We start from the raw sequence: 16,879 nt of genomic DNA, 5'->3' as shown, positions 1-16,879 counted from the left end.
TCAAGCTCTGGGGATTTATCCACCTTGATTTGCTTCAAATCAGCAAACACCTTCTCTGTAATCTGTTTAAGGTCCATGATCTGACCACTGCATTGCCTCACACCCATAGATTTTGTGTTTGTCTCCCAAGTAAATACCAATGCAAGAAGTTCATTTAAGATCTCTATCTCTTTCAGCTCCACACATAGATTACCACTCTAATCTTCCAGAGGACTAATGTTGTCTTTTGCTATCCTTTTGCTTTTAATATATCTGTAGCAGCCCTTAGGATTCTCCTTCACCTTGTCTGCTCAAGCAACCTTGTGTCTTCTTCTAGGCCTCCTGATTTCCTTCTCAAGTATTCATTTGCATTTCTGATACCCCTCAAGAACCTCATTTGTTCCTGCCTGCCTATACCTGCTATGCACCTCCTTTTTCTTTTAAAACCTGGGCCTCAAAATCTTTTGAAAACTATGGTTCCATAAACCTGTTATCCTTGCCTTTTATTCTGAGAGGAACATGCAAACTCTGTACTCTCAAAATTACACTTTTGAAGGCCTCCTACTCACCAAGTACACCTTTGCCAGAAAACAATCTATCCCCATCCACATTTGCCATATTCTTTCTAATAACATCAAAATTGTTTTTCTCCAATTTAGAATCTCAACCTGTGGACCAGATCTATCCTTCTCCATAATTCCCTTGAAACTAATGGCATTATGATCACTAGATGCAAAGTGTTCCCCTACACAAACCTTTCACCTGTCTTCTCATTCCCTAATAGAAGATCGGGTATCACTCTCTCTCTAGTTGGGACTTTATGTACTGATTAAGGAAATTTTTCTGAACATATTTGACAAATTCTTTCCCATCTAACCCTTTTACAGTATGGGAGTCCCAGTCAATATGTGGAAAGTTTAAAATCACCTACCTTGTGCTTCTTGGAACAGTCTGCAATCTCTCTTATAAATTTGCTCCTCTAAATCCCAGTGACTGTTTGGTGGTTTATAATATAATCCTATTAAGATGGTCATACCTTTCTTATTCCTTATTTCTACCCACAAAGTCTCACTAGACGAGCTTTCCAGACTGAGCACTGCCATGACATTTTTCCTGCCTGGTAATGCCGACCCTCCCCATTTAACTCCTCCACTCTATCACGTCTAAAGCAATGGAATCCAGAATATTGAACTGCCAGTCCTGCACCTCCTGAAACCAAGGCTCACTAATGGCTATAATGCCATAATTTCATGTGCTGATCTATGCCCTAAGCTCAACCACCTTTCCTACAATATTCCATGCATTGAAATATACACAGCTCAGACTATTAGTCCCACCATGCTCAACCTTTTGATTCCTAACCCTGTACGTAAGTTTAAAAACATCGTTCTCCACAAACACTCCACTATCTGTTCTGGCATTCAAGTTCCCATCCCCCTGCAACTCTAATTTTAACCCTACCGTGCAGCATTAACAAACCTTCCTACTATGATATTAGTCTCCCTCCAGTTTAGGTGCAAACCATCCCTTCTGCACAAGTCCCATCTTCCCTGGAAGAGAGCCCAATGATCCAAAAATATGCACTCCCTCCTGCACCAACTCCTTAGTCATGATTTAAACTGTATGATCATCCTATTTCTGACCTCACTAGCACTAGCACGGGTAGCAATCCTGAGATCACAGCCCAGGAGGCCCTGTCCTTTAACTTAGCACCTAACTCCCTGAACTCACTTTGTAGGACATCTTCACCCATCCTACCCATGTCATTGGTACTGACATAGACAACACCTTTGGCTGCTCACTCTCCCACTAAACAATGCTGTGGACTCAATCTGAGATTTCCCTGATCCTGGCACCTGGGAGGCAACAAACCATCCAGGAATTCTGTTTTGTCCACAGTACTTCCTTTCTGTTCCCCTAACTATGAATCCCCTAGCTCTACAGATTGTCTCTTCTCCCTCCTTCCCTCCTGAGCCACAGAGCCAATCTCTGTGCAAGAGACCTGCTCGCTGCGGCATCTCCCTAGTAGGTCGTCCACCCAGCAGTATCCAAAGCAGTATACTTATTATTGAGGAAAACAGCCCCAGGGGTACTCTGCACTGGCTACCCATTCCCCTTCCCTCGCCTGACAGTCACACAGATACTGACCTCCTGCAATCTAGGGGTAACTATCTTCCTGTAGCTCCCATCTATCACCTCATTTTCCGTAGGAGCTGAGGGTCATCAAGCTACAGCTCTAGTTTCTTAACATGATCTCTAAGGAGCTGTAACTCAGTGCACTCCAGGCAGATGTAGTTATCAGGAAGACTGAAGGTCTCCCAAAATCCCACATTTCACACAAGAAACATACCACTAACTCGGGACCCATTGTCAGTGCACCAGCTGTGTACTAACAGAAAATAAATCTTACTGGAAACTTACTTAGTGCCTGCATCTGTGCTAGCCCAAGCCTGTTTTCATCCAAAGTTTGTTGAGCCAAAGCCAGACCACTCTCACTCTAACAATGGCCACTCTGCTTACACCTCCTTTCTTTTTATTGGCTTAAATTCTCAGCAAGGCAGTTTTCAAATGGTTCTCTTTCTGCAAGGTGTTATTCTCTCACTCACTACTTCAGTGATTGTAATTCACTGCTTGAAGTAGCTAGTGAGTGGGCGACATCTAGCAGACTGGAGCCGTTTCACGTAATTGTGTGTAGGACAAGAAACTTGACACTGACCCTGCAGTGGGACTGACAGAAAGAAGCCAAGTTATAGAAATCTTCCTCCTTTGCCCCATGAATGTTTCCTCTCTGAAGCAAGTACAAAGAAAACATTTCCTCTGATAAGGCAATCAAGAACAAGGCACACAGAAGATAAAATGAAAGGCAGACTATTTGGAAATGAGTATCAGGAAGCACAGAAATGAATGAGGGATTCTGGAATGAGGGAATATGCTGGGGGATTCTTGAAGCTTTTATGACTGAGGCTGCTAGTTAAAGAGGAGAGGGATACAAGCTCAGATTCAGATTTATCTATCATAGGTACAAAATAGATAGATAGATATACTTTATTCATCCCGAGGGAAATTGGGTTTCGTTACAGCCACACCAACCACGAACAGAGCATAAACCCTACAAACAAGCAGCCAACCTGAACTACCAATCTTCTCTTTCATTGCAAACTGGGTGATGTGTTCTAGATAGATAGATAGATATACTTCATTGATCCCGAGGGAAATTGGGTTTCGTTACAGCCGCACCAACCACGAATAGAGCATAAATATAGCAATACAAAAACCACAAACAATCAAACAACAATATGCAGACTATGCCAGATGGAAATAAGTCCAGGACCAGTCTATTGGCTCAGGGTGTCTGACCCTCCACGGGAGGAGCTGCAAAGGTCGATGGCCACAGGCAGGAACAACCTCCCGTGACGCCCAGTGTTGTATCTCGGTGGAATACGGCCGGAGTCCAACAGCAAAAAGTTCAGTATCCGGTCTACAAACACATTCCTCGATCGTAATATGACCCGGATTGCACCATCCATTGTTAACCAGAACAATAAGCCCCCAACTCCTTTACGCTTACCGCTCTCAGTGCACTTCCGGTCAGCCCGAACGGTCTGGAAGCCCTCCATGGAAAAGTTTTGGTCGGGCATGTCCTCGTGCAGCCCCAGTAAAACACATAACACTGCACTCCCGAAATGTTCTCTAACGCCTGGCTAGCGCCATCAACTCAACAATTTTATTACCCACCGAACTCCTCTTCTCCATAAGACTCTGTTGTCTCGACCCGGTCCTCTTTCCTCGCCTTTGTGATCCCCCTCTGCATCCTCTGTGTGTTTTCCTCCAGATTTCAGCAGGGGTGTCCGCCGCTCTGCTCACTAAACCAGCCGGCATAAGCGCAATCAGCTGGTCCCTGGAATAAACAATGCGACCATACTGCTGCCCCGCTAATGAGACGTGTCGGAATGTAACTATTTCCAGCGCTAAAAAACCAAATAAAACTCTCTCTACCAGCATTATATGTACAGTATATGTACACTTGATAGGGAAATGCATCGTTTGCATTAATAACCAACACACCCAAGGATGTGCTGGGGGCAGTCCACAAGTATAGCTACACATTCTGCCACCAATAAGGCTGACCTACAAGTAAACCTCAGCAGAAATAAATGGTGCCACAGACCCAATGGGCTGAGTGACCTCCCCCTATTTCAAAGCTGCCATTCATGATGAGGTTGTAAAGGTGGATGCTGAGAGTCATCGGTACTTTGTGAGAATCTCCTCCCTCCAGTCTCTGATGGCCAATGCTGGGCTGCCCCAAGACCCTGGCACTGTCCTCCACAGGACGGAACAGCCTGTTTGCACTTTTAAATTCCATAACGTTGCCTCATCCCTTGAAACTGCAAACCTACTGAGCCCATGATCTCTGCCTCACTGGAGGAGCAGGGACACCTACATCTCCCTGTCCATTCCTTCATCCTAACTCCTGGAACTCTCTGCCCATCAGCACAGAGGTGGCCTTTGCCAGAAGGACTAGTGACTCAAGGAAGGAGATAATCCCAACAGCTTTATCTGCAAGGAATTATTTGGATGGTAACCACACCTTACCTTGTGATGTTCAGCTAGGAAGTCATCCAGCAGGTGAGCCTGAGCCAGTAGCTCTACGTAGTCATGGCAACGGAAGTAGTAAATGCGGGAGAGGATGCTTGAGACAGAGAACTCTTCGACTGCCTCTCGCTGGGCTGTGGGGCAAAAGCCATCATTCTCAGTTTTGGCATTTGTTTTTGACCTCCCTCCCATCCCCCCTTGCTAGAGCCTCAAAAAGTTCTGACTTCCTTCCCATGGGAGAGATGGAAGTGCCTCTCAATCCCTCTTTCTGGACTCCTTCTGCCACAGGAAAAAGCTGGGCTCTCAAGCAACATAAAAAAAAGTTGGAGGAACTCAGCAGCTATGGAGGGGAATAAACAGTTGATATTTTGGGCCGAGACCCTTCATCAGGACTGGAAAGGAAGTGGGCAGGAGCCAAAATAAGAAGGTGGGAGGAATGAAATCTTAATAATAATTTTTAATCTTCTAAACTCAAAGGAAGTACGGTCTCTTAATTCTCATGATTCTGTATGAGAACCTCAGGATGCATGTATTGACTTTTCTGAGGCTGTCTTTTTAATGCACAGCATATCCATTGAGGGAAGGGGAGGGGGAGAGACATGGCAGATCAGTACCTCTTCCTCCCCACTTCTCCCAATTTGTCAGAGAGTAAGGCCCACCAGCAGAACCAAACCAATCCCAGGTTTCCTCTAACATCCCGGTCAGCAGGGCTAAATTTGAGATTCAAGAACTACTGTCTTTGAGCTCAGGAAAATGAATGCTCGTTTCCCTGCTGTTCGAGTACTCCAGTGGTTGTGAGGTGCATTGGGGTATCCTGCAGTTGTGAAAGGACTTTAGAGAAAGCAAAGTTTCAACATGGTCATTCAACAGAAGAAAACCTTAAGAAGCGGTCTTTCATTGATTGTGTTATGGTTATTATTCTATTACTGATTTATTGAGTATGCCCATAGGAAAATGAATCTCAGGGCTGTATATAGTGACATATATGTACTTTGATAATAAATTTACTTTTGAACTTTGAAGGTCTCAGCCTGAAACACTGACTGTTTATTCCTTTCTGCACCAGTATTTCGCATCTGAACCCATTCAGCTGGCTCTGAGTTGCTCTTTTAATTCTTTTCTCCCATTCTTTCACCATAGGATAGCACATTTTTCTTTTACAAACATGCAACCTCTTTTGAAAGTCCCACCATTTAAGCTCCTTCCACTGCCCTCTCAGGCAGCATATTCCACATTAAAATCTCACTGCGTTGAAACAAAATTACACCCCCCCCCCCACAACTCCAAATCCACAATCAACAACCTTGCAAAGGACATGGGATAAAGAGAGGATCTGATGGACAATCACCATCATCGTGCTGGGGCATTGAGGATGAGCAGAATGCCAACAACAGGCACTGTACATGTCCTTACAGCACCAGTGATCAGCAATCGGTTTTCAATTGCCACCACTCTCTGCTTGTACGTTCTCCCTGCGACCACACAGGGTTCATCCAGGTGCTCTAGTTTCCTCTCGCATTCCAAAGATGTACAGGTTAGTAAGTTGAGGGCATGCTATGCTAGTGCTGGAAGCATGGTGGGCTGCCCAAAGCACAGCTTCGAAACAAGTGATGCATTTCACTGTATATTTTGATATACATGCAACAAATAAAGCTAGGGTAAGTACATTATCTAGGCTCTTTACAGAACTCAGAACTACACTAGGAGCCTAGCTTACCAATTCATCAAGTGATTCTGAACAGTAGCTAGCTCCCTATCCTCTGTCCCCTGAAATTGATCCTCTGGTGCTCTGGTTTTCTGCCACAGTCCAAAGACATACTGGTTGGTAGGTTAATTGGTCATTGTAAATTGTCCTGCGATTAGGCTAGGTTTACAGTAAATCGGGGGATTGCTAGGCAGCGCAGCTTTACTGATTAGAAGATTCAATTCCCACCACTGTCTATAACAAAAAAAAATATGAAATAAAGTGGGCTGGGGTATTAACTGAAGGATCATCCAATATTCCAGAAAATCTGCTCATTTGGTACCAAGGTCCTGGGATACAGATTATAATAGAACATTACAGCACAGGCGTGATGTTGTGCCAACTTCTTAACCTACTCCAATATCAATCTAACGCTTCCCTCCCATATAGCCCTCCATTTTGCTATCATCCATATGCCTCTCTAAATGTCCATAACCTATCTGCCTCTACCACCACCCCTGGAAGAGCATTCCATGCACTCACCACTCTCTGTTGAAACAACCTACCAAAAAATACCATTCCTATGCTTTCCTCCAATCACCATAAAATTATGCCCCTGGTATTACCATCCTCCGAACGGTCTCTGAATACAATCAGCTCCAGATATGGAAGCAACTCACATAAAATGCTGGAGGAAGTCAGCAGGTCAGGCAGCATCTATAGGCAGGAATAAACAGTTAACATTTCGGGCCAAGGCAGAGTCCTGAAGAAGGGTCTCAGCCCGAAACATCGACTGTTTACTCATTTCCATAGATACTGCCTGGCCTGCTGAGTTCCTCCAGCATTTTGTGTGCGTTGCTTTGGATTTCCAGCATCTGCAGGTTTTCTTGTGTTCCAGATACGGAATGCTGATCTTCTCTGACAACAGGAGTACTGCGGACGACTCAACGTGGTCAACAAGGCACCCAACAAAGAGCTGGGGCTGACTGTTACCTTGATCCGGGACGCTGGCCACACTCAGAGAGCACCTGGGTCACGCATCGTGCTAGGCATCAGACCAGCGTCAGCAAAACTGGTGTACCAGGTTACAGGACATCTGAAGTGCATCTGTGCCTTGAACGAATGTGCAGTTGGACTGACTCATGAATCTGAAACCCATTACCTGGACAGTTAGTGGTATTTCTCAGCAGACAGGCTCCAGGACACTGAGCCGAATCAGTCCAAATTATTTGGGGTTGATGCTGTGATCTGCATTCATTAGAACATAGAACCATACAGGCCCTTCAACCCACAATGTTGTTTCTAAATCTTTCATCCTACTCCAATACAAATCTAATCTTTCCCTTCCATGCAGCCCTCCATTTTTCTATGATCCATATGCCTATCTAAGAATCTCTTAAATGTCCCTAATATATCAGCCTCTACCACCACAAGTAGTGTGTTCCACATACTCACCACTCTCTGTGTAACCCTCTGACATCCCCCCACTAAATCTTCCACTAGTCACCTTAAAATTATTCTCCTTGTATTAGCAATTTCCATCCTGGAAAAAGGTAGAGGCTCCCCAAAGTACAGCTGTGTGGAAAGTCCAACAGAAGGCCAACTCATGTCAAACAACATGCGAAAGCGCATTGACTCTATCGATGCCCCTCATGTCACACCTCACCCTCCTTCACTCCAAAGAGAAAAGCCCTTCGCTCAACCCACTCTCCTAAAACAAGTTTTCTAATGCAGGCAGCATCCTGGTCAATCTCTTCTGCAGCCTCTGTAAAGCTTACACATCCTTTCTATAATGAGGTGACCAGAACAAAATATCCCAAGTGTGGTCTAACCAAAGTTTTATAGAGCAGTAACATTACTTTGTGGCCCTTAAACTCAATCACCCAACTAATAAAATCTTTCAAGTTTTTACTTTCTAGTCATGGATCTTAATTTGGACATGGCAGACCTCATACCATTGATGTCTTTATTTTACAGTCTGCACAAGAAAACCCATAGTGTAGCAATGAAACAAAAGGGCCTTTAACCCATCCAGCCAGGGTAGGGGGAAGAGACAGGGGTGGGTTGTTCCTCCTCTTTGAAATGTTGCTCAGGTATCATCTACATCCGTCCTGTGACTTTGGAAGTACAGCACTCCCATGGGGAAGCCGGGGGTTGCCCACCTCTCGTTTTATGCTCAAGTGACTGGGACAGGACTTTGATTCCGAGACTTTGCCCACCAAACCGCAGCTCCGTGGAAAGTCCAACAGCAGGACAAAAGATGAGCAAATGCCCATTGCCTTATTCCTACGCCATGGCTCTACTGATCAGCCAACCATAACATCATAAAACATAGGAGCAGAACCAGGCCATTCAGCCCATCAAGCCTGCTCCACCATTCGATTACAGCTGATTTATTACCCCTTCAACCTCATTCTCCTGCCTTCTCCCTGTAACCTTTGATGCCCTTACTGATCAAGAATCTATCAACCTCTACTTTAAATATACCCACAGATTACACATATTAACCACCTTCTGGCTGAAGAAATTCCTCCTCATCTCTGTTCTAAAAGTTCAACCTTGCACTCTCAGGCTGTGCCCTCTGGTCCTACATTCCCCCACCATTGGAAACATACGCATACACACTACGTAGGTTTTTCAATATTCAATAAGTTTCATTTAAACTCCCCCTCCCCCACCATTCTTCTAAACTCCAGTGAGTGCAGGCCCAGAGCCATCAAATGCTTCTAATACTTTAACCCTTTCATTCTAGGATCATTCTTGTGGACCTCCTCTCGACCCTCCCCAGCCTACCTTCGTCCTGACCAGACTCGGCGATGAGATGACAGTGGTGGACAGCAGCTTGGGCAACCGCAGCTACCCGCTCCACAATGAAGCTGCCTTCAGTGTCGATGAACACACTCTCCCCACCTTGGCCGCCAAAGCATTCAGGGATCTGTGCATCCACAACTAGTTGGATACTGTACAACATAGAACAAAGCAGGAAGAGGCAGTTTCAGTAATTTGAGCAATCATACATGGGTTGTTCCCACCACTGTGAACTTCCATCCCATCTCTGCCTCTTTCAAGATTCTGGCACTGTTGGTCCTTGAATAGAGTGACTTCCAGATTGCTATGCATTGTGGGTAAATGCAAGCTCCATTCCTTTGGACTTTGATTACAGTACAGTACTAACCTGCCTGCCACTATACAGTCTCCCCAGCAAGAGTCATCAAAGAGCCACATAATTAAGCTTAGTTTTATTTGTCACTTGTACATCAAAACATACAGTAAAAAGCTTCATTTGCATTAACAACTGATACAGTACAAGGATGTGCTTTGGGGGGGGGCAGCCCACAAGTGCCACCATGCTTCCGGCACTAACATTGCATGCCTACAACAGAGAAGGAAACCAGAGCATCTGGGAGAAACCTATGCAGTCACGGGGAGAACATACAAACTCCTTAGAGACAGTGGTGGGAATTGAAGCTTCTAATCAGTGGCGCTGTAAAGCCGTGCCGCCCAGCAATCCCCTGATTTACTGTAAAACTAGCCTAATCATGGGACAATTTACAATGACCAATTAACCTACCAACCAGTATGTCTTTGGACTGTGGGAGAAAACCAGAACACTCGGAGGAAACCCATGCGGTCATGGGGAGAGCGTATAAACTCCTTACAAGCTACACTATACTTCCATGCTGCAGGAGTCCGTGCAATTTGAATGATCTGTACACAAGTTGTCCCCACCACTGCTGGCTTTCACCCAGGCTCTGCTCCCTGCTGTGTCGGTCATTGAATAGAGTGATTTCTGGTTAGCTGATCATCGTGGGTAAACGTTCCTTTTGGAACTAGATTACTGCTCTGCCAGCCAACACAGTCTCCCTCACCCCTCCCACCCGCAGGAGTCACCCAAGAGCCACATGAAGCAGAAATCCTAGCTGAACCCCAGCTGAAAGTCACCAGCGGCCTATCCAAAAAGCTGGGTTCAAGCAGGTGAAAACAATCACCTTCTACCTGAGGAGAGGCTGATAAACTAACTCTCAAATTTTGGAATTTGCAAATATTTTGTACAAAAAAGTGCATGCATATTTTATGTTTAATTTACATGTGGCACGGTAGCACAGCGGTTCGCGCAACACTTAGTGCCAGCAATGGGGTTCAATTCCCACCATTATCTGTCGGGAGCTTTCATGTTCTCCCATGACCATGTGGGGCTCCTCCAGGCACTCCAGCTTCCGCCAACATTCCAAAGACGCTCAGGTTAGCATTAGTAAGTTCTGGACCTGCTATGTTGGTACTGGAAACATGATGACATTTGTGGGCTTTCCCCAGCACATCCTCGGACTACGTTGGTCGTTAACATAAACACATTTCACTGTATGGATGTTTAGATGTACATTAGATAAATAAAGCTAATATTTAAAACTAATCTTAATTCATGTTCTTCCTGCAAATATCTATCTGATGTGCCTGTGATGCTGCTGCATACAAGTTGTTCATACGTGCGCCTGTGCATACATTCACTTGTTCATATGACAATAAACGCGATTTTCCAGATGCCGACACTTTCAGGGCACAGCAAATGTGCCACACGGAGGTGAGGAACAGATTATTTCAAAATATAACAAGAGCACTAGATACAAATGAGCGGACAATTCCTACAAAATGGCACGAGTACCAGCGTGGAATCACACTCGTGAGGAGCAGTTTCCTGCAGGACATTGCAATAATACCACACAGAGTTCCACAGGTGATGAGCAGGTTTGTACCTTAGCTGGGTTTTACCGATACCAGGAGCCCCGCAGATCTCCGTAACCTTGGCTACAGGCACCCCTCCGCCAAGAATTTCATCCAGGGCTGAGCTGAAAGTGACTATGGAGCCCTGAGCGTGCTCCTCCCTCAGCAGTTCCAGAGCCGTGCATTTCCGAAAAGTCGGCAACCCAGCATTCTGCTGGGATTCCTCTCCGCAGCTCTTGCGCCTCACGATCTGTAAGACCTCCAACGCCTCCTCTTTGGAGATGCCCACCTCTACACAGTAACGAGAAGGAACAGAGATTAAGACTCCTAAAAATATCAGGAAACACTTCTCGCTACTGTTCCGCCAGTACAGTGCGCACAAGAGCCGTTCTCTTTGTTTGCAGATGACATCGCTCAACTTTCAATCGATTGTCGTATTTGCTCTAGGTGGGTTTATGTAGGAAAACTCGGTGTTTGCCTCATTTAGGTACAGTTCTGTTGCTCAATATGATCAATCATCAATCAATATGACTGCCGATGCGCATACTTTAGATATATTATATTATGCTCCCACCCAAAGCAAGAAACGACCAATGAAAGGTCATAACCCAAATAGTTATGCACAAGAAATTCTGCAGATGCTGGAAATCTTCAGCAACGAATACAGAATACTGGAGTCAGGCAGCATATGTGGAGAGGTATAAACAGTTGACAAGACCCTTCATCGGGACAACGAATAAGGCCCGAAACGTCGATTGTTTATTCTCCTCCATAAATGTTGCCCGACTTGCCGGTCCTCCAGCACGTCATGTGTGCAGCGGCCTCCAAGTTATCCGATCTACTAATAGCTTTCAAGATTTTGTATTTGCTATCAGACTTAGGGCATTCTCGCTACTTTGCTTTCTCATAGTCTTACTGTTCCTATTCTCGATGGTTTACGGTAGAGTGCTCTACATTTACGGTACGACCCCCATTGCCTGGACTGCGCCGCTGCCCATGACGCTTTACGGTAGCTCACGGCCCGTACCTTTACTGAGCTCGGTCGCTCTCACTGCGGCCACGTCCTCAGGGCTCTGGAAGCCGCAGGCAATGAGCTTGGCCCTGAGAGCGGGAGGAAGCGGAAAACTACCCAGGTCCCTCTGCATTTTCAGAGTGTATAGACCGGCAACTTCAGCACGGCCATATCCCCGGTGATTTCTTCACTGATCGGCCCGGCAGCTTTCCCGCCCGCACACGGAACCACCTAGCGGCCGTTTATGGGAACAGCGGGTGTTTAAAGGGGCAGCACAGGACGGGGTTTTGGCTCAACCCATTGGATGCTGCAGTCACGATAGGGTAACCTGCTCTTCACCTTTCCTTTATTCCATGATATCACATTCCTACTGTTCAGCCCCTTGCTTTCGCCACCCCATCATTTCCCAGCTTCTCAGGCTTAGAACCTTGCCCTCCACAACCCTCCTGCCTTCCCCCCTCACCTGTTTCACCTATCACCTATCACCTGTGCCAGATCTCGTTCTTCTCCCAGCCCATTCTGGTTTCTGTCCCCTTCCTCCGCAATCCAGATGAAGGAGCCAAGCCCAAAACATTGGCTGTTTTCCTCCATGGACGCTGCCTGACCTGCAGACTTCTTCCAGCAGTTGTGTGTGTGTTGATCCAAATTTCCTGCATCTGCAGACTCTTTTATGTCTCCTGAGGATTTGGTGTTGCATTTGGAGTCAAACTTATCACCTTGGAGAGAGAAGCAATGAATGTTTTAGGGTCTACTACCTTTTTATTAGATGTAGGAAAAGTTTGACTAAAGCATGCAATAAATTGCAGAGCAACACACATACTTGATTAGAAAAGTACGCTGGCAGGGACGACAGCAGAGCAGCAATGGCTGAGATTTCTGCAAGCAATTTGAAAGGCACAAGATATATATATCCCAAAAAAGTATTCTAAAGGAAAGATTACACCATCATGAATAACAAGAGGAATCAAAGCCAAAATAAAAGCCAAAGAGAGTGCATATAATAGAGCAAAAAAAATTAGTGGGAAGTTAAGAGCATTGGGAAGCTTTTAAAATCCAACAGAAAGCAACTAAAAATTCATGAAGAAGGTAAAGACGAAACACAAAAGCAAGCTAGCCGATAATATTAAAGAGGGTACCAAAAGTTTCTTCAAAAGATAGTGTAAAAGAGAGGTGAAAGTGGATATTGAGCTGCTGGAAAACAATGCTGGAGAGGTTATGCAGGATTCCCTAAATGTTAATTTGCAGGTTGACTCTGTGGTGAGGAAGGCAAATGCAATGTTGCATTCATTTCATGAGGACTAAAATATAAAAGCAAGTATGTAATGTTGAGACTTTATAAAGCACTGGTGAGGCCTCACAGAGTATTGTGAGCAGTTTTGGGTCCCTTATCTTAGAAAGGTTATGCTGAATCTGGATAGGGTTCAAAGGAGATTCACAAAAATAGTTCCAGGATTGAACGGCTTGTCATATGAAGAGCATTTGATAGCTCCAGGCCCATATTCACTAGAATTCAGAAGAATGAGAGGTAACCTCATTGAAATATATCAAATGATTAAAGGCCTTGATACAGTGGATGTGGAGAGGACGCTTCTTATGATGGGAGAGTCCAAGACCAGAGGACATAGCCTCAGAATAGAGGGGCATCCTTTTAGAACTGAGATGAGGAGGAATTTCTTTAGCCAGAAACTGATGAATCTGTGGAATTCTTTGCCACAGGCAGCTGTGGAGACCAAGTCTTTATGTATATTTAAGGCAGAGGTTGATAGATTCTTGATTGGTCAGGGCTTGAAGAGATATGGGGAGAAGGCAGGAGATTGGGGCTGTGAGGAAAATTGGATCAGCCATGATTAAATGGCGTAGCAGAGTTGATGGGCCAAATCAGCTATATCTTACAGCTGATTCCACATAGGTACCACCCAATGTATAAAAAAAAGTTGCCCCTCAAGCTCCTCTTAAAATCTTTCCCTTCTCACCTTAAACCTCTGCCTTCAAGTTCTTGATAGTTAAACTCTTGGTGAAGAGACAAAGTACATTCACCCTAGTTGTGCCCTTCATGATATTATACACCTCTTGCCCTCTTTTACCCCAGGCAATAGTGTCCTAGCTTGACCATCTTCTCCCTATAACTTAGTTTCTCAAGTCCTGGCAGTATCCTTGTCATTCTTCACTGCACTCTTTCCAGTTTAATAACATCTTTCTTATAGCAGAGTGACCAAACTGAACACAAAACTCCAAGTGCAGCCTCACCAGCAGCCTGAACAACCACACCAAGACCTCCCAACTTTTATACTTAGTGCTTTAACATATGTTGGCCAACATCCCAAATGTTGCCTTCACCATCCTGTCTACCTGTGCTTCCAATTTCAGGGTCTCTCTGTTCTACAACACTTCCCAGGGCCCTGCTGTTCACATGATTTCACTTTCTCTGGAAGTCCTGTCTGGACCTGACTGATATAAACAGGCTGGCAGGTGTTCACAAACAATTATCATCTACATACAGCCCTTGACAAATAGTTCATGTATTTTAACACAGATTCTAGCTAATTAGTGTGTGTGATGGTGAGTGGGGTAGGGGGTCCTTAAACCGTAGCCTTTGTAATGGTTGCACCCAGTTTCAATAAATAAGCATGTGGTCCTGGATGTAGATTCTGATTTCAGATTAATTTGTTTATCACATGTATATCAAAACATACAATGAAATGCAATGTTTGCATCAACAACCAACACAATCTAAGGATGTGCTAGTCTGCACATGTCACCACACATTCCAGCACCAACAGAGCATGCCCACAATGTTCAGCAGAACAAAGCAGGCAGCAACAACACCTAACCATTGGAAAACAAACTTTGAAGCTTGACCTTTTCTTCCTCCCATCCACCCACTCACAAACAGAGAGACCTCCAAACCCCCAGCCACCTACAGGCTTCTGGCCTCCAGTGGACTTGCATTAGAGCATCAAGTTTAAGGCAGATCAAAAAGCATCCTTCATTGCAATAAACACAGAACATAGAATAAAACAGCACAGTACAGGCCCTTCTGCCCATGATGTTGTGCCAACTATTTAACCTACTCCAAGATCAACCCAACACTTCCCTCCTGCATAGGCCTTCATTTTTCTATCATGCACATGCGTATCTAAATGTCTATTAAGTGTCTCCAATGTATCTGCCTCTACCACTACCCCTGGCAGCATGTTCCTTGTACCTACCACCCTCTGTATAAAAACTTACCTCTGACATCCCCCCCAAAACATTCCTCCAATCAGTTTTAAATTATGCCTATTTCCGCTCTGGGAAAAAGGCACTGGCAGCCCACTCTATCAGTGCTTCTTATCATCTTATACACCTCTATCAAATCACCTTTCATCCTCCTTTGCTCCAAAGAGAAAAGCATGAGCTCGCTTAACCTTTCCTCATAAGATATGCTGTCTATTCCAGCAGCATCCTGGTAAATGTCCTCTGCACCCTCTCTAAAGCTTCCACATCCTTCCTACAATGAGGCAACCAAAACTGAACACAATACTCCCAAGTGTGGTCTAACCAGAGTTTTATAGAGCTGCAATATTACCTCATGGCTCTTGAATTCAGTCCCCTGACTAATGAAGACCAACACACCAAATACCTTCTTAATCACCCTATCAGTTTGTGCAGCAACTTCGAGGGATCTATGGGCATGGACCCCAAGATCCTTCTGTCCTTCACATTGCTAATGATCCTAAATTGATCTCTGGAATCAGCCCATACAACATGTAGTCCTATATTATGCAGATGTTCTAGACAAATACCATATGTCATTACAGTCCTTTCTGACTATGATGCATTCTCGGAGAAGATGGACAACGCACTTTCTTTACAACTATTATGCCACAAGTGGTGTGCCAATACTTTGACCGTATATGAGGGGTCTGGTATAGACCATAAGGAATAGATGCAGAATTAGGCCATTCAGCCCATTGAGTCTTCTCTGTCATTCTATCATGGCTGATTTATTATCCCTTTCAACCCCATTCTCCTGTCTCCTCCTCATAATCTTTGACATCCTGACTAATCAAGAACCTATCAGTCTCTGCTTTAAGTATACTTAATGACTTGGCCTCCACAGTTCCCTGTGGCAATGAATTCCACAGATTCACTACCCTCTGGCTAAAGAAATTCCTCCACTTGTCTGTTCTAAATGGATGTCCCTCTCATCTGAGGCTGTGCCCTCTGGTCCTAGGCTCACCCATGACAGTCTATTTCATCACAAATCAAGCAAAGTCTCAGTATTTGTTTGAAAGCTTCAGTGATGAGACATTCTGCTAAATTATTTTGAAAATCTGATTGGGGAACAGGATTTACTGGCCCCCTTTCCTTTCAGGGCTCTGTTGTCATTATGAACAGCTGCTGGCTTACAGCACCAGAGCTCTGGGTTCAGACCCAACCTCGGGTACCTTCAGTTTGCACGTTCCCTCTGTAACCATGTGAGATTCCTCCAGGAGCTCCAGTTTCATGTGGACGGGAGGTTTATTGGCTGATTTAAATTATCACTAGTGTGTAGGTCAGTGGTAATCTGGGGGAACTGAACAGAATGTGGGGAAGAATGAAGAATGAAATTAATGTAGGAACACTGTAAATGGGTGGCCAAAGGTTGCTGTGAACTCGAATGCCTATTTCTGTATTTATGAACGAGAGGTCACAGTTTGAGGATAAAGGGGAAGCCTTTTAGGACCAAGATTAGGAAAAACTTCTTCACACAGAGGGTGGTGAATCTGTGGAATTCTCTGCCACAGGAAACAGTTGAGGCCAGTTCATTGGCTATATTTAAGAGGGAGTTAGATATGGCCCTTGTGGCTAAAGGGATCGGGGGTATGGAGGGAAGGCTGGTACAGGGTTCTGAGTTGGATAATCAGTCA

At 44.9% G+C, this 16,879-nt stretch overlaps 1 protein-coding gene across 3 annotated transcripts in view; it reads right to left on the bottom strand.

Moving 5' to 3' along the window:
* The window catches only part of rad51c (RAD51 paralog C), a 32,476-nt gene extending 20,282 nt beyond the window's left edge, over window positions 1-12,194 (bottom strand). For all 3 annotated transcript variants that reach the window (XM_063031890.1, XM_063031891.1, XM_063031889.1), the window contains exons 1-4: window positions 12,003-12,194; window positions 11,008-11,266; window positions 9,050-9,216; window positions 4,573-4,706 (exon numbers count right to left, since the gene is read on the bottom strand). In XM_063031890.1, coding sequence (XP_062887960.1) covers window positions 4,573-4,706; window positions 9,050-9,216; window positions 11,008-11,266; window positions 12,003-12,120 — 678 coding nt within the window. In that variant the 5' untranslated portion in view covers window positions 12,121-12,194. The remainder of the gene's footprint in view (window positions 1-4,572; window positions 4,707-9,049; window positions 9,217-11,007; window positions 11,267-12,002) is intronic.
* Window positions 12,195-16,879: the final 4,685 nt, after the last annotated feature.

Source organism: Mobula hypostoma, chromosome 23 (assembly GCF_963921235.1).
Source record: "Mobula hypostoma chromosome 23, sMobHyp1.1, whole genome shotgun sequence".
In the NCBI taxonomy this organism is placed as follows: domain Eukaryota; kingdom Metazoa; phylum Chordata; class Chondrichthyes; order Myliobatiformes; family Myliobatidae; genus Mobula; species Mobula hypostoma.
Note: the sequence above shows the minus strand (reverse complement) of the source record. Positions and strands in the feature narration are given on the sequence as shown.